This window comes from Struthio camelus, chromosome 6 (genome assembly GCF_040807025.1).
Source record: "Struthio camelus isolate bStrCam1 chromosome 6, bStrCam1.hap1, whole genome shotgun sequence".
Lineage (NCBI taxonomy): Eukaryota > Metazoa > Chordata > Aves > Struthioniformes > Struthionidae > Struthio > Struthio camelus.
In genome coordinates, this window is record NC_090947.1 from 39,396,130 (window position 1) to 39,415,781 (window position 19,652).

The 19,652-nt window shown below is 40.0% G+C and overlaps 1 protein-coding gene across 2 annotated transcripts in view; it reads left to right on the forward strand.

Moving 5' to 3' along the window:
• THSD7B (thrombospondin type 1 domain containing 7B) overlaps positions 1 to 19,652 on the forward strand; it is a 557,432-nt gene that overhangs the window by 468,862 nt on the left and 68,918 nt on the right. For both annotated transcript variants that reach the window (XM_068949257.1, XM_068949258.1), the window contains one exon: positions 4,131 to 4,309. In XM_068949257.1, the coding sequence (XP_068805358.1) occupies positions 4,131 to 4,309 (179 nt within the window). The remainder of the gene's footprint in view (positions 1 to 4,130; positions 4,310 to 19,652) is intronic.

Here is a 19,652-nt window from a genome sequence, read left to right on the forward strand (position 1 = left end):
CAGGGGGACGCAGAAGGACATTGTAGCCCCTCGCTGGCTTTGCCAGGTGTGCTGCATGCTACACCTCCTGTAGATGGCAAACGAACTGGGCTACTGCAGAAATCCCCACCAGCACTGCAGCGCAGTCCTCGGCCTGTAGGGATGTTTCTTCTGCTCCCTGCTACCGGCCCCTGATCCCTGCACCTCGGACACCTACTAAACAGCCATCCTCACGTTCTTCAGCTGCCTTCTAAAGCCTCCTTGCACAGAAAGAAATGCGACAGGAGTAAGAGTTGTTACATCATGTATATGAGCCTTCGCAGTACATCCGGTATATTCTGTGGGTCCTTCGTTCATTATAGACGCCATAGGGAAGAGACTCCATTTGTGGCTTGTAGAGCAACAGGCATATTATCTGCTCTTAATGAATAAATAATAGTAAAATGAGCTGTACAGCCTAAGTAAATGCATTTGTTCATCCCATTATGTTGGCAATGTCTCAGTCATAAAACAATAGCACTTATACATGCAAAAGTCTTATTTGATCATCGAAAGATTTTTGCTGCCAGTTCAGGACTCTTCCCTGTAGTATGAGACAAAGTGCCAGCTTAAATATCCCATGCATTGGTGTTCCTGTTGTTACCTTACACAGCATCTGTATTCACAACTCTGGCTCAGTGACCTCAAGGGTTGTGGTCAGTGGCGCAGAGTCTGGTTGGGGGCCTGTAGCTAGCGGTGTCCCCCAGGGGTCAGTACAGGCTCCAGTCTTGTTCAGTCTATTCATCCATGACCTGGAGGAAGGCACAGAGTGCACTCTCAGCAAGTTTGCTGATGATACGAAACTGGGAGGAGTGGCTGACACACCAGAAGACTGTGCTGCCATTCCGAGGGACCTGATAATAGCCTGAATGTAGGATTCTTTTTTAATAGCTGGTTTTGGTAGCATCTCTTCCTTGTTATTTTTTTCTTTTGTATTATGCAACTTGCCAGCGTTAAAAGTTTCATAGGAACGCTACTACTACGAATATTGTAGATATCCAAACTAGACTCTTTTCAGCTCACTGACTGATGCTGACAAGCCATTGTTTGGCTCCTGCACAGAAAAGCAAATGTCTTGTTCTTATAAGCAGTGGAAGGGCTGGGAACCAGCTGAGTACGACGTTATTTACTAGATTCTCCTAGAAAGATATCCATGAAGATGTTATATATCTGAGCAGGGATGATTTGTCACACAAAGATTTTTTTGCAGGAAATTTTTTATTGAATGAAATCTTTGATCGTGGGGTCCTCAGCGCAGGATTAACCTCAAGTGGTTAATGGAACAAATAATGGCAACTTGCAAGAAGAGCTTGAAAGCAGGTTATCTTCCCATTTTGATTCTGTAGCATTGTTCACTATAGAGAATTAGTTTCTTTTGGACAGTATGGTAATTTATTGTTCTATTAGCTGACCATTATTTATTTATAAATAATATAATTTATAAATATGGGTGAGGAAATTCAAAATATAGTAAGTTGGCCTCTTAGCACCAGGAAGTCTTTAGAAATTCTGCGGTTTGCTGAGGGATCTCCACAGCACTTCCCTGGGATGAAGTAGAACAGCTCTCTTTAGTTTTGTTTATTATAACTGTTCCTTCCTCTTTCTTACATTTCTTCTTTCTTATATTTCTTTTTTTATTATAGATGTAGGTCTTGAACTGCCAAAAGGCTTAGCCCGTTTTGCCTTTGCTGATAAGTTGATAACCCCTCTGTCTAATCCTACTTTGAAACAAGGCACTTTCTTTGTTTCTGTTGAGAGTTAATTACCTAGGCTGTCATACAGCCCAAGGAAAAATGATATTTCATATGATGGTGGAACAGAACTCTTTGGAGAACTGCCTGAGAAATGCTTCTCATAAATCTATCATGAGAAAATTTCTTTTACTTATCATAATGTATTGTGAATTGCTTTGAGTGGCAACCTAAGCAGTTGGAATAGAGTATTAGTTGGATATTGAAAGTTTCATTTTGGAAGATGAGAGTCAGTTTTGGAAACAGGGGAATATGGGTGTGCACATGTATAATCTCATTTAGATAAGAATACTAAAGACACAAAGTTGAAATATCTCAAGAAGTGTAAACACCACTGTAGTGGATTGAGTAGAAAATAACTAAGATACCTAATTCCAGTGGCTTTAGAGCTGCAGATGAAAAGGCAGCTCAACCCAGAGAAATATGAGGTAGCAAAGTAAAGCAGAGCACACTGTACAGGGTTAGTTATACAACTTTAGGGAAGAGTTACAACATGCGTTACTGTGGAAAAATTATTGCAGCTGTCAGACTACCGGGTGGCTGCTGTAAAAGAAAAGGTAACCGAATCCTGGCACAAAGCAAAGAAGGAGAAGAAAAAGAGCATCATACAACTGAAGGAGGAACTGCTGTTGTTTTTCCCATTTTTAAAGTCACTGTTAACAAAAACAGCTTCATCATTTGTTATACTTGCAGGAGGAGGATAGTTTCTGGGGGAGAATGCCTAAATAAGTCTGAAAGCTTTCCTGAAAATGCCTTCAGCGTGCAGCCCGAGAAGGAGGCGGCGTGCTGCTGCATCGACTCAGTAGTTGGGATGTAACACAGTCCTGGTGCTGCATAGGCAGCCAGTTAGGACACTGCAGAGTTAGGAACATCAGCTGCAGGCCAGAATAATTTCCGTGCCTCGGCTTTGGTGCTTCCCGGCCGTTCATGGCTATTGTTAGTGCATTTGGGAAGGAAGCTGCTTCTGTCTTTCCTGGCTGCTGTGACTGTCATCTTAACAGATTGTGGGGAGATCCTTCTTAAAAGCATAACGGAATTAGCTAATTTGGTATTCGGTAGGTAAAGAATATAGAGGGGAGTGTAAGTGGGATGAAAACCAACTGGAAAGAAAAGGCATAAAAATGAGAAATATCAGAAATTTGGTAGGGATGAAATGCAGTTATTTCCATGATCATAATTACCAGAGCTCTCAGAGGGCCTAAGCCTTTTGTGATAAAGTCTGATCTTAGCAGCCAGTGACTTTCATGGTCAAACATGAAATCTTTTTTGTTTAAATCAGAACAGTAAATGCAGAGGTGACAAGCAGGTAATAGAAACTCAAGGGGAATGAACGGAGCATAGTAAGTAGGAACATATAGGAACTATTGCACGCTGTTGACCATATTAGTGATTCTCTTGAGACCTGGAGGATTCAAGTACCCTCTCCATTACCTTTCTGCATGTAGGGAGCTTAATGGGAGATCTCTCTTCCACATGCCAGTTCCCAAACTTGCTGGTGTGGAGGTGCCTGTATGGAGGAATGCTTTTTTTATCCCTGGGATGCCCTGTTGGATGTTAATCCAGGAGGGTGTTGGCCCATGAGGTTGTCTGCTAGTCTGATTTTAAGGCAAGTTTTTACAAAGTTATTTTTAAAACCCAGAATAAGCAAAACAGTTGCAAAGAGGTATAACGAGAAGTGCCAGAGAAGAGTGGCAATGATGCTTCATTTACTGCATCCAGCTAAGAGGGAGCCGAGCTCCTGCGTGTCTATCCTCCCCAGGCTGGGTTTGCAGTGACGAGATCCTCGGACTAGCAGCCCGTGCAAGCCTTCGTTCCCAGCCTGCACCTGGGCACGGCTGGGAGTTATTTCCATTCAAATCTTTCCTCCTTCCAGGTGCCTTTTTCTCCAACTCAGGTAAAGGGCACGAGTCTGGCGTGCCTTTCCGTGCGCTTCGAGCAGCTCACGCTCCTCCAGGAAGCGAGGGCCCTTGCCGCGGCCGGGCTCCTCCGTTCCCTGCTGAGACCGTCAGTGCAACTTGCCAACAGAATTTATTATGGACAAGTTCTTGGAGGGACAATAATTACCACTTAGTGGCCACTACCAGTTTCGCAGCAGTTGCTTTTTGTCAGTGTGTCCTTTACATTAGTTTTATCATGCCCTTCGTAAAGACCATTGAACTCAACCAGGAAAGAAATTGGTTTCAGTCACTGCTATTCTTTACAAATAACATCATGATCTTGTGCTAGGAAAGCATTGTAAGTCCGCAAGTTTTTTTCCTCTGGAAAATGTTATCCTTGTGTATTGCTTATACAGATTGCAGTGAGACATTAGAGGAGAGAAGTTGCTTTGATTAAAACATCTTTCTTAAACTTTTGGTGTAGGTTACATTGAAGAATCTTGCACGGTTCCTTGCCCATTTGATTGCAAGTTGAGTGACTGGTCTAGCTGGGCCCCTTGCAGCTCGTCCTGTGGAATGGGAGTGAAAATCCGCTCCAGGTGGCTCAAAGAGAAGCCCTACAATGGAGGTCGTCCCTGCCCAAAACTTGACATCAGGAATCAGGTGAGCTGTGTTAAATAGCCAGGAGAAATCTCACAGTGGTTATTGTATTTTTAGTCATAATGAAAGGTCCTGTGCTGGTGAAGAAATTAAAAATACAAGAATAATAATGAAAGTAGCTCATCAGGTTTAATTTTGATATTCTTCCAAGAGAAATTGCAGTTATTATTTGAACTCTTCTGTGTATGTTCATGTACCTTAGTATGATCCGATTTAAATGTTTTGATTATATCTGTTTTGATACTTTATAAGATCTGGTGTCCTTTAAATTTTCATGAGTGTTTTAAAAGATGCAATTAGATCATACTGTTTGAAATTTTTCAAAGTCTTGATAACTGTTCAGAGTTACCATTGCATGCCTACAAGATAGTTTCTCAATGTATGTTAATACAAATGCATGTGAATATGAAATTAACCTGTTTCGGATAGAAATTCCCCTAACAGCAAATAGAGAGTAAAGCATTTTTCCAGAAAATTTGGTAATGTTGTACAAAGAAAGGATATTTTCTGTATAACATATCACCAGAATATAATAGCAACACCTCTTTTCATTTGTTCCAGAGAAAATGATACCAAAGTCATTCAGTATTGCTATGACATTGTTCTGTGTCTCCGTTAGTATCAGGGTCAGTCCCTGACGGGTGCAGTTATCGGTGTGGCCCACACAAACTGCTTATAAATTGCACCAGAAACCTGTGTCTGCATGACAGCCTGAAGTGGAAGTGAAGCACATCCGTTGCTCCTCTGAGTGCTGTATGCCTTCAGTATAACGTCCACAGACCATACTTCCCCTGTTACTTAAATCAGTCCTTCTTATGAGCCATCCTGGCTGTTTTTATTATTGCGGTACAAAATCGCAAGCCTGTCCTGACTAGATGTTAGTGGCCCGTGTATTATACAAAGCTACGCTAAAAGGGCATTGATTCAGAGCATTTATCATCCGAGTACTGCTTAAGTGCCCTGTTTTGACCATGATGTTTCTTTTTGACTCATCCATTGTTTGCATGATCCAAATTTGAGCGTTGGAGGCTGGAGTTAGAATATATTTTTTTGGCAAACTGGGTTCGCAGGATTTAACTGTCTGTTTTATTCTTCAGCACAAGTGATCTCTGGGACCTCCCTTTGTAGGAAAGTATTGTGTAGGCAGTCCTAGAACTTCTTGAGGAGTGAGAGGAAGATGCCTGTGTAACAGCAAAATTTGACCTGAAATACACTATTTCTTATCAAAGAGAGATTTTTTTTCTGTCCTGGAGCGCAGGAACCCCAGACGAATGATCCCCCCCTTGATGGAGTAGAAACATCTGAAAACTCAGATGTCTTGGGACATTTTAAAAATCTTTATCTCTCTCTGAGACTGTGGTTGCTGCAGGAACACTCATTAAATATGCACTGGCATGCATATTCCCTCCAACGCTAGTTGCTGTATATTCATTATTGAAGTATCCCGTCAGAGGAAAATAGTCTCTAAACTGTTACTCTAAATAAAAAAAAATCAACATCTGTTTAGATAATCCTCTCTGTATTTCTGCAAAACTAACAGTGATTTCCTACGTTTACTGATTAGTTCTACACACTAATTAACATTGGTGAAGTACTGTTTAGTTTTGCCTATTCTTTTTTGCAGATTCAGCTGTTGAAATTGGTTGATGATAGGACAGCAAATGTCATGCACAAGGGATCTCATACATATATATTGAATATATATATTAGAATATGTTGTATAATGTATATAGAAGGTCTTTCACAGCAGTGAAATGGCTTGCAGGTGTTCGAGCTGGCAGCACCAGTTATTTACCTTGCAACCGTTACGCAGCAGTCGCGTCCTGGGATGCAGGACCACTTCCAGCACCTGATTCTGAACTTGCTTGATTTTCCTCGCAGTTTATTTTTTTCCTGTTTTGTTAAATTCTTTTTGTTGCTTGTTACTATTTGAAATTCGTAGGCAGTAGCCTAACTTAGAAGCAGCAGGGACCAAGAAAATATAAAACTGCAATAAAATATGTATTGTCCATACCTCAGTGCTTTTCCTAATAGATCAGGCAGATCACCAAAGAAGCCAAATGAAGTCCCACAGTAAGTCGTATGGTAACAATAAGCTCCTTTGTAATGAAAAGATACTGGGGTTTGTTACCTATAGACACAGCAGACTGCTTCTATTAAAAGTAAACTTAGTGCTATGAAGTGTTGCCTATTCCCACACACATTATATTTGCTAATTTCAAAACCCTTTCAGAAGATATTAAAGGGAAGAAATTGTTTAATACTGGAAATTACATCTTTGCAAGGTTTGTCGGTGCAGAGTCCTCGCAAAACACCATGGCTGTTATTAATATAAATGTGCTTGGTGCTTTTTACCTCTTTTTCAGGAACACAAGGCTTGATCTAAAGCCTACTGAATTCATTAGAGGGCTTCCTATTGTGTGATTTGGTAGTGACACCCTAGAATTGCATTAAGGTCTGGTTTAGGGGATTTTTTTTTTTTTTAAGGATAGAAGCTATTTCTAGCTATTTTATCACAAAATAGATTACCTTTTTCCAATTTAGATTTATAGGATTGGATTAGTGTATTTCAGAGCTTTTAGGATAAGAGGAAACCGTGGTGCTAATTTACTGTGTTCCTCTCACACTGGACTTCACGCAGTAATTCCAGGAAGAGATCGAGACGCTTGCGGGGAGCAGGAGCAGGTCTTCAAACATGTCCTGTTCCCTGCTCCCCTCCTGTTCCCCCATCCCTTTTTGTCCACATAAAAGGAAAACCTCGGAAAGAAACCCGTGCCCATTGACGTTAATAGGGATTTGACCCTATTATATATTGACGTATACGTTGGTGTGTGTTTCTCTTCTTTGCTTCTGCCCACCTTTTTTAATCCCATGTGCAGTTCGGGAGGAGTTTTGCTCTGCGCCCGCATGGCTTCGACTTCCAGTAGTGGTTTAGAAACACTGAGGTCCTTGGGCTTTGCAAGGTCCAAAAGTTGCCTACCCGAATGGTAAGCTAAATTAGCTGATCTCTCTGGTGTTAGCTAAGCTGGACACATACCATTAACCCACTGCAAGGCAGATGGTCTTTTTTTTTTTTCCTCTGCTGTGGGCAGTGTTTAAATCCTTGAGCAAAACTGTATGGAATTCATTATATATTAATATATGACATCCTAATTATTCTTTTCATGGTCATATAATCTAGGTTAATACTTTTGTTTGATATCAGATATGAGATAGCTAAATCACCTTGGTGCTGAGATTATCTTTTGCTGGCTTCTGTGTTATTTTGTGTTTTATGTAGTTGGTAAAGACGTTAGGTAACTTAGAGCCAAGAATGAACTCCTAGGACCCAGTAGGTATACATTATTATTTCCATATTACTTCTCCAATACTTGTATAACTCAATCTTGTTGTAACTTGGGTCCTGTTATAACTTAAACAATTGCTTTGGAGAACAGTCCATTATCCAGTCATTATAATTAGAGCCTGCAATCATTTTGTGTCTTTTTCTCATTAAGTCAAATCATCTTTTAACTCTTTTTTTGAAGAGTGTTTTCTAAGCTCCTTTATCTCTTTTTCAAAAGCCTTTCAGATATTTGACATAAATTTAGGGGCCAAGGGCAGAACTTGAAGCAGTATCCCAGCACAGTTCTCTCTTACCGCTTCCCACCATTTCCAGGGCCATTTCCGGTACAGGTACTTTACTAGAGCTGCTGCTTCGGAGAGGGATGCAATTTGTATGCGCAAATCCATTTATTTGACCAGTATAAATAATTTGAATCACACAAGCTGTATTGTAAAAGACTCTCTTCCTAGAATTAGTTTAATCAGTGCTGCGCGGTTTGCTTGTGTATTTAGGACAGAGCTTTTTAGCATAAATTTAATTTTGTGCTGTGATAATAACACGGCCTATTACTGCACGATATTCCATAGATTTTGTGCCAGCTCTTTCAGACAGGCTTTCACACTCCAGACCTAGGGGAGCATTTGGATGTTCCCAAAGCTTTTGGTGCAAAAAGGAGATCCAGAATCTGACTCTGTGAGACTCTGAGAGTCAAATTTCTGGCTCTTCTGGCAGTAAATTCAGCTGCTGCTAACAGTACGCGTTTTTTTGGGAAGCACGCGGCACATTTTCATGTTGGACACCAGCTATTGCCAGTAATTGAAACTGTTGCCTAATCTCTGGTCATTTGCTGTTGCTCTCGTTGGAATTATTTTCACTGACCTTTAGCTATTTAAAACACGGATGTCAGCTCTGAGCTGCACCCCGAGACCACTCCTGTAATCACTGAGCAAGATGGGGAGGGAGGAATTGCCCAGGACCCATGGGTTGAGCCAAGGGCTCGTCTTTCCCTAAGGGGTGGCGAGCTTTGAAGCCGCCCTTTTACATGCCTTGATGCCATCCAGCCCCAAGAGTCCAACCGTTTTGCGGTAGATGCGAGACGTAAACTCTGAATTAGAAGAATTAACTCTGCTGTGGTACAGTTCTTCTTCTCATTATAATGTCGGTGGAGTATGTTGGGCCATGCCAGATTTTCATTACAATTTTTAGTTGTAGGAACAGTTTCCGAGGGTGGTGTGCATGTGGTATTCTAATACAATCGTGTTAGCCTTTACCTTTCTCTGTGTTATTTCCTCACAAAAGAGGAATTACATTATTTGGGGGGAAAATATAATATTTTAACCCCAAATCCACGTAACATGTTGAATTACTTTTGTGTCGTACCTCTGTGTGAAGATTGCTAAAGAGTTAGCATTAGCTACCTACATTTTTGCCATGTCTTTTAAAGAAAACGGGCATTGTATGTAGAAGTTGAGTAGCGTTTTTCTAAGGGTGTGATTGCTTCTGAGCAGCCGATTGGATTATGGGGTCAGCTGGCAGATGCTCTTGGCTGTGCAGTGCCTGTTAAAAGATGGGTAGCATTTACTTTGTTCTCTCTCTGCTTTTTTAAATGCACTTAACACAGTATGCAGTTGCTAAGCTATTTAATATGTAATTCTACATGATGAAAGGTTAAATATGAGTTATAGGGGTTTTATTGCGTGAATATTCTTTTATAGGTTTTTAGGATTACTACAAGAGAATGCATCTTATTTTAAAGACTCATGAATTCCAAGGATTATCTTTTTATTGATTGCTCTAATATATATTCTTGTCAAGATCTTCCCTCCTTCTCCTCCCTCCCCCTCTCTCTGTAACCCAGTCCTGATAAAGGACAAATATCACAGTAAATAGTTTATTCCCTTCATATATACTGTATAAATTTAAGCATATATTTTGAGAGTCTTTGTAAATCCTGGCATAGCAGGAGAAAATCTAAGGTATTTGAAATTTAGACTTACTGCCTCCTTTAAAATAAACATTCTTAATGACATTTTCAGCTGCTCACTCTAAAAATGACGGCACACATCAAAATGTAAGAAATACAGACCCCTCACATGTTGCAATTGAAAGTCCTTTTCCTGAAATCTCATACAGAATTTTAAAAAAGGGAAAAGGAGGAGAGTAGTACGTTTACAAAGCAGGTCTTTTGGAAGAGAGTGTGAAGATGTGTGAATTTCTGGCAGTCTTTTCATAGAAAACGACTGGTTGAGTTCTAGTCATGCTTCAGAGAAAACAGGTTTTTTTGATTAGCACAAAATGTGTCAAATTCCATTTCAAAAGTGAAAAATCAGACAAAATTGCAGGCTTTGAAAGCTTGCTGTTAGAAAGTAAAAGATTGGATGGGCTTGAATGCTAATACTAATTGTAGAAATTGCTGTCTATTGCCAAGCAAAACCAGGCTTGGGCTAGGGGTCAGGAGAAGGGGTGTGGATTGTTTTTCTCCTTTTCCAATATGTTATATTAGGAAAGGTCTGCTCAGGAAAAGCCTTTTATTAAGATGCTTTGCACACTTTGATTGCTTAAAAAAGGTAAGGTCAATAGCATGGTATGATGTAGACTTACTCGCATTCAGCGGCAGTTTCGCCAGGCAATTCTTGGCTCACCTCTCACAAGTCTAGTTTCTGTGATCCCCGAATATCTTGACACCAAACCTGCGAGCCTTAGGTTGCGTCAGAACTCTGTCTGAAGCAGGGCAGTGTCGCATAGCTTATCACAAGGCACGGCAGTGAAACGGGTCCATTTTTATTTAGGTAGGTAAGTGCCCTCAGAAAGAGCAATAATTTCATATGCAATAAAGTTTCTGGAGAATCAACAGCTAACTCGCCCATTTTTCTTCCTTCAGCTTGTATTCCAGTCCTTACCGGCTGAGGCAAAACATTTGCAACCTCTTTCATGTACCTTTCTGTCTCCCATCTGACAGTGAATTTATTAAAATAGCATTTATTCTCTTAATTTTGAGTGTGTCTGACTGTAAAAGGCTTTATTTTCATGTTTCATTTTGGTGTAATACTCAGTGATGCTTTTCCTTTGCACAAATACATCTTCTGTAGACACACACAGACACACACAGACACACGCACACACACACACACACACGTATGTGCGTGTATGTGTATATGACGCATCTTTGAAACTGTTAGGCTCCTGTGTTAGAAGTGTGAATCCTGTGTCCTTCATTGCCATCATAGGCTCACATACAGTTCCTGAATGTCTTTGCATGTATGCCTCTTCCCTTTCAATATCAGAAGTTGTTCTTCAAGAACGTCATTAATAAAATATTAGCTATAAATAGCTCCTGCTTAAATCAATTCTTTTTATAATATAGAATTCCGATGGTCAAAAAAGTCACTAAGCTTTTTTGAAGGTACTCATGAAATCTTTCGCTTTCACCAATTTGAAATGCCAGTAATTTATTTTTGAGCCCAGTCATATGCTACTGTATCAGTAACATGAACTCTGAGAGATCCCTTTAGATAGCATGCAAGGGCACGGATGACCTATATGTTCCTCTAGCTCTCTCTATTGCCATTTAACTTCTGGAAACAGAAATCCCATCCTTAATTTCAGCTTTACCTTCAGAAGATCTGTTTTCCTCCCACTCAGAGTAAAAGTAAAGAACTGCAGTATAGAACATATTTGTCCTCTAATTTTAGTGCATTTTTACACTATCGTAAAAATGTTAAATGTTTTTTGCCCACTACAGTAGGATGGGAGAATTTTAAGTCTCAAAATATATTGAAAAAAAATCTAATTTTCTTAGTGTTTCCTTACTATGACTGAAAGTTTTGAAACCATACAGTAATTTAATACAAAATTCCAGAAAAAGAGTATTAAATGGGCAAAAGTACTAAAGCCCAATCTCTATAGCTGCTTCAGTTTACAGGTAGATAGATACAGCCGTATCCTATGTTGTCCTTCAGGACAATAATCTGTATCGTGCACTGTAATTGCCAGCATATGTTAATTCCGTATTCGGCTTCATTAGCTATCCACACTTGATTTTCATTTCTCCTGCAAGTTTTCTATTGAGCAAAGATGTTAATATGGACATATTTTAAGAGTTACCATTTATGAAAAGCTCTATCCTTGCAAAAATTAGAGAGATCAACATCATCTTGGAAAGTATTCTTACTTGACTTTGTACTCTGAAGAGCTCTTTCACACTTCCCTGTAATAATCACATTAGCATGTGATGTCAAGCTGTTTTCTGTGATTCTGAGAATAGCCTTGCGCTTACAGAAGTTAAATACACTGTGCCAATCTACTTCTCAGGAATGAATGTGAAAAATTCTACAATAAAATGCACAAAATTTAGCAGCCTTGAGCTTTACTGGTTAAACTACATTTTTCTGCCTCCTAAAGTCCATATTGAGTTCTTAATAAAGCACATATCCAAACAGGATTTTTTGTTGTACAAGAAAGTGATATATTTAAATCTCTCTCTTGAATTGAAAAGTCCTGGTAATCATTTCTGACTCAAATATGAGGTTCCTGCTTTGGTTGCTGAAGAATATAATTAACATTTCTATGGTAGCATACCGGAAAATATAGTAAAAGACGGGAAGTATACCAAAAGTGCTTTGTCTTATTTATTTCTGTGCAGCAGAAATGGGGTTACATGGAAAATCAGCTATAGGAGGTCAGGTTGCCCTGAACAGAGTGTTGTCATTTCACCTTAGGAACTGAAGTTAAATTGGTTTGGACAATATTTTTTAAGGAAAGAAGTTTGATTTGTGCTGAATCTCATGCGGACGATATGTCACGTCGGAGGACCACCATCCACCGTGCGTCATAAATCAGCGTGACAGTGTCTAACGCTGAGACTGAACTCACTCTTGCCTGTCTTGGTGGGAGCAAAAGAGCACAAAGGATTGATGCCTCAGCTATTCCTTGGCAGCAGATTCCTTTGTGGGCTTTCTACCCCCCTTCCTCCTTTTAAGAAGTTTTCTGTTTTTTCTCCGTAGAGTTTTTGCAGTACTCAGTTTTAGAATCACAGTCATTATTGAAGGGAAATATTGCATAGCAGTTATTAAAGTGCATAGGTTGTGTTCCAATTTGAACAAAACCGAGAATATTCAAAATAAAAAATGTTGATGTGTCTTTACCTTTTCATATGGTAAGATGTGAAAAATACAGGGACTTGGCTTTTTATCCATCTTGTCATATGTGACTCAGTCTTCAGAAACAATGAGTTACACAGAGAGCTATCGCTTTTCTTGCTTTTGGCAAGTTAGATGAAGATTTTAATGTGTTTTCCTTTTCTTCACTCTCTTTTATTATTTTTGTGTGTACGAAATTAGTTTCCAGTATATTATCTTGATGAGTATATTGCAAAGTTTGCTCTGAGAGAAGACATGAATGTGGAAATTTCTTCTGCAATAGATTCTAAGCCAAGTAATAAAATTAATTATAATAATTTGCTGTTCTGTGGAACCTGCCACATAACGATTTCAGGACTTTTTGCAGTATGAACCCAGCAAGATACTGGCAAGATATTAAACAAGGAGCAGATTAAGCCGAAGGCAGCTCGGCTCCGTGTCTGATTTCGGGAGCCTGTGTGTGTAACCTGAGTCCCCATCCCAAACCGTGCAGAGCACCGAGGCGTGGGGTGGGCGCTGCCCGCTGTATCGTGTGCTGCCGTCAGGATCCAGCGAGAGCCTGTTCGAGGAGGAAACTGTAAAAAAAGGGACCTCAGGGCAGTCTGCCCCCAACTCTGATGCTGGCATGCTGGGAAAATCAAAGGATGTGACATGAATTTCCTCTCGGCTGGGTAGAATATCCCGAATAGCCTTTGTTCAGCAAAATGTGAGTGTCTCGTGCAGACCTCTATACTGAGGTCGTGTGTGTTCGCCCTGCTACGGGGGCATTTCGTCTTGGTTGGTAAATGAGATTTTGACCTCTCTTTCTCCTCTCCACTGGAGAGAGTCTTTGAGAAGGAAGAGGACATGGCAGTTTCTCATATTTAGCAGATGGTGTGTGTCCTCGGTGTAAAGTCTACTAAATTTGGTTGGATGGTTTGATTCTTAGAGAATACTTCTTAGAGAAGTAGTTTCTTAAAGATGCCTGCTTGCTTTAAATATATCCTGAGTGTTCAGAGGAGAAAGTTCCAACTTCTGCCCTAAGTGTATGATTTTGCAGTTTCTGACTCTCCTTTATGAATAGGTGACAATAATTTGTAATGAAGTTGTCGTTCGAACAGGGAGAATGGACGTGAAGATGCATGGCTTGTTAATTCATCTGTCGAGGCTGCCGAGAAGCTTAGCAGCGCTCAGACACCTCTTGCGTTAGGGTCCTTAAAATAACCCCAGTCTTGCCTTTTTTAAGTATTTAATATTGCTGTGCTGTTCCATGTACAGCAGTTATCATTGATTAATACTTAACAAGTGTTAATATTTTTGCTGGTGCAGACATTTCTTCTGGCCATTTCCCAGAAATTACGCTCATATCGTTTGTTCTATTTGCTTTGTTTTATGCAATATAGCTGATTGATAGATTCAGGAGTGGATTTTATTTTCTTTTTATGTTGTTTAATTGGTTTCCTCCCCCAAGACAGCAGAATAAAAGTGAAAATGACCTTCTGCACTCCTCTTGATATCTCAGCACGTGACTACGTGGATTGCGCTGGGCTTGCCATCAGCTCAGTGTGTGTGTTTGAACTACGAGCTGAATGCATGAATTTTACATCTTTTTTAGGTGACAGCATCGGAATCATCAGCATTGCTAGTTGGAATATAAACCGCTTTGTGATTTTGGAAATCAAGGCCCAATTACAGCTTTCTGAGTGATTGCCAAATATAATACAGGGAGGTCTGTTGTATGCAAGGGCTGTTTTCCAGACGTTGAAATTCATTCTAGTCACATACAGGTGGGTTTTGGAAAAGAAAGAGGAAATTAAATCTATCTCCACCGTACAGCTGTGTAGGGCTCTCCCTGCCTCCTGAAATGTCTATTTTAGCAGGCACACCAAGAAAACAGCTGCAAATATCTCTCTCTGGGAGAGTGTGATATAGAGAGCAAGTAAGATAAGGAGCTCACCTCATTAATAGTTCCAGTAAAGGCATTTTTTATTTCCTATTGTTCTTGAATTTTCATTCAAGAAAATCTGCAAGGCTTATTCTTCTATAAGAAAAAAAGAAAAAAAATGGCAAACAGAGGCATGCTGAGAAGATGCTTGTGTTTTGCTTCCTGCGGCGGTCACGGGGCTGGGGCTCCCTGGGGGGTTGCTGGCTTCGTGCAGCCCGGCCTCGGCCGCCCAGGTGGGATGGCCTCCGGTGCCCGCCTGGCTTTAGGCGCCACGAAGAGAGGTGGCATCGCGCTGTGCGAGGGGAAGGGTGCACAACTGCAGCGATGAGAGAGCTCTCCGGCACGAAGATCAGGCAGCGCTTCTGGGAACGGGCGTTACTGCGCCAGTCGTACGCTGAGTGCGAATGCAGTGATTGAGGCACAGCGATGTGCTGATGCGCCGGGGCAGTGGGTTGGCTCCCGGCGGGTCTGGGCAAGCCTCTGGGGCCCTGTAACGTTAACGGATAAGGGTTGCAGTCAGGGGCTTCGCGTACAAATGGGGCTAATCCTTCCTTGCGTCTGTATATACTTACGTGATATCTATGTGTTATAAATGAGCGTGTTTGTAGGCCATAGCCACCAGTAGGAAAACTAAAGACAAGCGGCTTTTTATGTGTTAATGCAACGTGAATGGATAGATTCCTCTCCTGTAATAAGATGTATATCCTGTCTTGTCGAATTTTATTTACTGCTTTTCACTTGAGGAGTGCATAAATCAGCAGTCCTCTGTAGTCGCTTGTGATTTTTTGGCCAATTAAAAGTTATGAGGACTTCTAATCCTTATATAATTCATGTTATTTTTGAGTCAACTCTTTCCCATATTGTAACGTAACCAGGAAACATGCACTATTTTATGAAGGCGGCGTTGCTCGAATCCCTATGTTCGCTAGCGGATGTGACACAAGAGAGTGTCTCAGGTGTTAAAATTTAATTTTGGGATATGAGAAGGACAAGAAGTATTTTCAGTGTTTCACATCCTTTCTGCTAGAAAAGTGGGAGCTTTCCACCACAAATGGACCGTCTGTATGTTGAATTGTATCTATCATTTTTTCATAGAGCTTTTTTTCTGATGGCATAGAACCAAATGGACTGTTCCTGTAGTAAGTAGAGTAAATGCAATGATACGTAAGTATATTAGGCAGATAGTTACAATTAAAAACAAATTTACTGTCAGGACGATCTCTCTTTAAACTAAAAAAAATCTACCAAGTATATAAAGCCAATATTCAAATTCAGAACAAATGGTAATTGCATATTAGTGCACCTAGTAAAGTGTAGCTAGTATTGATTATAGTTTTATGACAAATGTGGTCTGTACGCTTGTCAGAATTATGAATTAGCTCTGAAGGAGAAGAGAATCATTTTGCGGTTTCACAACGGACAAATTTCAGCTACACTTCCATAGTTTTAAAAGCATGCTTAAAATGGTTATTTGCAGTTTAACGGAGGATTGTATTGCTTCTGGGATTGGCCCATGTGGAACAACAGGACAGCCAGTTGCAGTGTTTTGGTTTAGTTTGGTCACCACATTAACTTTCTTTAAGTTGATAGGCTGTTGCACTGTTTTCCCCTTTAATAATCAGCATGTGTTATAAAAATATTTTTTCTCCGTGTGACTTCATATTAAAGAATTCACAGAATATGAAAATTTCAGTTTTTCTTTTGATAGCAGAGAGGGTTAGGTTGTGAATTTTGGCAAAATTTGAAGAATTTTAAGCAGACTGTTTTGAGTTGCGTGTTGAGTTGCGGGAATAGGAATTTCATACAGTCCTCTCTTGGTTTGTTAAACTTTTTTTCTGATTTCAGTTGTGTTTCTTGTTGCTCCCTCGTGGGAAGTATGGGAAAAACCTTCCCTGAGTGCTCCGTGCCAGCAAGTCCCTGGAGCCCGTGCTGGAGCGCTCTTCTGCTGTATGAAATGCTCAGCTTCCATTAGTCGGGCTAGTTTTGAATTTTCTAAATAACTTTATATGTAATTGCACTTTTGTCACTGAACAATCTTATCCGCTCCTGAAACAAAAATTTCTTTCTGGATTTTATAAAACCTTTGTATTTTAAAATTATAATTGGGAATCTTTAGGAAGACCCTTGAAACTCTTTTTTTGCTTGATAAAAATGGTATTGTTTTGCTACAAAAGCATGCAGAAAATGTCCCGTGTCTTCTTTTAGATAAAAACTGTAGATATCTTTGAAGTAGTCAGAAAGATTTTGTCCGTGGTCTTCTGCAGGGGTTTGACAGTTAGACGATTCTTATTAATTACTATTAACTTTGCCAATTAGAATGCTAAACCCAATAAATGTGATTTAATGTCTGTCAGCTCTCATGGTCTATCTACAGTCAAGAGCTTATTCTAACTTGTTAAGTTTAGGTGTCCTTTATTCTTTTATAAGTTAGGCTTAACTTACGACTCTGTTAAATAAAGAAGAGAATTTTTCCTTTTTTGAATTAAGCGATACATGGTTCAAGAGCTTTGTAATTAACTGTCAGGCATAAGTATATTTTCATTAGTGTTCTGAAGAGCCTGACTAAAAAGAGTACTGTTGAAAAACGGTTGGGTTTAACGGTCTCTTCTAAGACTCTAGAAAGTAATGACAACCTAATCAGTATACTTTCCTAAAAATATCATATTATATATGCATTTAACTGGTGGAAATTCATGTATATTTATGAACGCTCTTGTATAGGTACGTAGTACGTGGAATTTTGATTTTTTGGTGATTGCTCTGCAGTGTTGAGCTGAGGCTCAGACCGCCGAAGTGTGAAACACCTGTGGCTCCCCTTGCTCCGGGGGGTCTCGGGGTGCCTCGCAATTTCAGGAGAGCGCTCGGCCCGCACGAGCCCAGGGCTCCTGGGCCCCGGTCACCACACGCTGCAGGCGCTTCGAGGAAGTGGCCAGACTTCCCCGAGGCACCTCCCTAAGTTGAGTTTGGTTTTCCTGGGTGTGCTTTGTGGTCAGTAATTCTGACAATATGGCCCTTTACACAAATTTTCAAATTCTTTAAAATAAATCCAATCTGTTCCTTGAGTTCAAATTCAACCTACTCATAAGAGGCCATCTGGAACATATATTTGTATATGTACATCATTCTTTTGACAGCTAAGTAGTATTAGCTTTGCTGCTATTAATGTAGCTATTAATGGATAATTTCTCTGCAACTAGGGATCCAGATCTGGCTCAAAATATGCCTGCCAAATGTTTGTGCATCTCATCTATGAGCTGCTCTATGAGATGGGAAACCCTAGCTTTGAATACAAATTTTAAAATCTAAGTTTTAGTCTAAATCTGCATCTGTAAGCCAGGCCCAGTGGATGTTAATTCTCATTAAAGTAATTATATTTTTGATAGTACTGCAATTACTGGAAAAAAAGCACTTTCGCTTTTGTTTTGGCTCAGCCTAGAATTTAGTTAAGAGTTTGATTTGCAGCATGTCATCACGGTACTTCTTACTAAGGCTCAGATCTTGCTCGTGCTTGCTACAGGGCAGAGTATTTTGCTCCTCTGAATAGTGATAGGCAGGCAGATGCAAGGCTGCGCTGGGGCAGGCTGCTGGTCCGCTGCGTAACGTTTCTGAGTGTGGGGACATTGATGTTTTTCTTTCATGTTGTTTTCTCCCAGCTAATAGCTGGTTGTAAAGTTGGCTAGTAAATGAACAGGATTTATATTTGTTGGGACACAAACATCAGTAAGTGAGCGCTTGAGCAACTAGAGAAGCAATAGATATTCATTAGAGAATCCATCAGAGAAATCAATTATACTTGGAGTTTGTCTTGTTGAGAGAGGGCGAGTACTCGGCCCGTGCAAACCGATATTACTGCAGTAATCAGCGGCTGGGCAGACAAAATAGGCTTTATGGATAGTCTCACATGTGAGTAAAATAAAGAGATTAATTTTCTGTTCCTCATGTTCCCTCAGTAACCATTGACAAAACAGGTATTTTTTGAGAATAAGATGCGGAAGGTTATATTCTGTGGAATACAGTACCTACACACGCGTCAGTCCTGAGGAAAAAAAGTGATGATTAAACTCAAACAGATTAAACATTTGCATATAAAAGAGTTTTTTTTATATATTCATTTCAGGTCAGTGTTTGATAAATGACTCATAGATTTTCATCAGCATTCTCATGTCTTCATTTTTGCATAATAAGTGTACTCTCCGGGGTTGTATGCAAACAGCAGCATTTTCAGTGTAGTTACATATCACATAGGAAATTCTAAGTGCAAGTTGTAGTTAGGTCATATCTGCGTGCTAACCTCATGCATTAATCCCACCTTTAGACAGAATAAATTCATTTTTAACTTCATTTCCTTGTTTTCACCCATCTTAGTACTGTAGCATACCACAGTGTGGTTTAGCAAGGGAAGACAGCATAGACCTTTTTTACATCCTTTGGAGAGCACTAAAAGGCTTATTTTGGAGGAGAGAGAAAAATGTTAATTTTATACAGATTTCTTTTACTGTGTATGTTTTAGCTTTTTCCAAAAAAAAAAAAAAATCTTTTCTAACAGGTCACTGCCTGTTAGACTACACAGAGTCCTTACAAAGCTCTTTAGAATATACATAACAGTAAAATAAAATAGCTGTGCAAATCAGCGTTGCCATTTATAATTTGCATAGCTCAGAGAATACAAAAGAGCATGTTCCCTTTGTGGTGCTATTGGAATGTGCTGTTAATTGAAGTCCTGTACCTGCTTTCTCTATACCCGAATGAAAATTCGTTCTTAATCTAATGAAAGCAAGAAGAGTCAGTACCTGACAGATAATTGACTTTTGTGATTGCCCTGTGTTTAAAACCAAGGGTGCTGATCTTTTCTAACGGTTGCGTTTTTAATAATGTTAAGGGAGTTACTTCAGTCTGGTGTCAGGCTGCACAGAACGGAGCCAGGCAGTCTGGTTCGTTATGCAGTTATTCTTGTAGCAC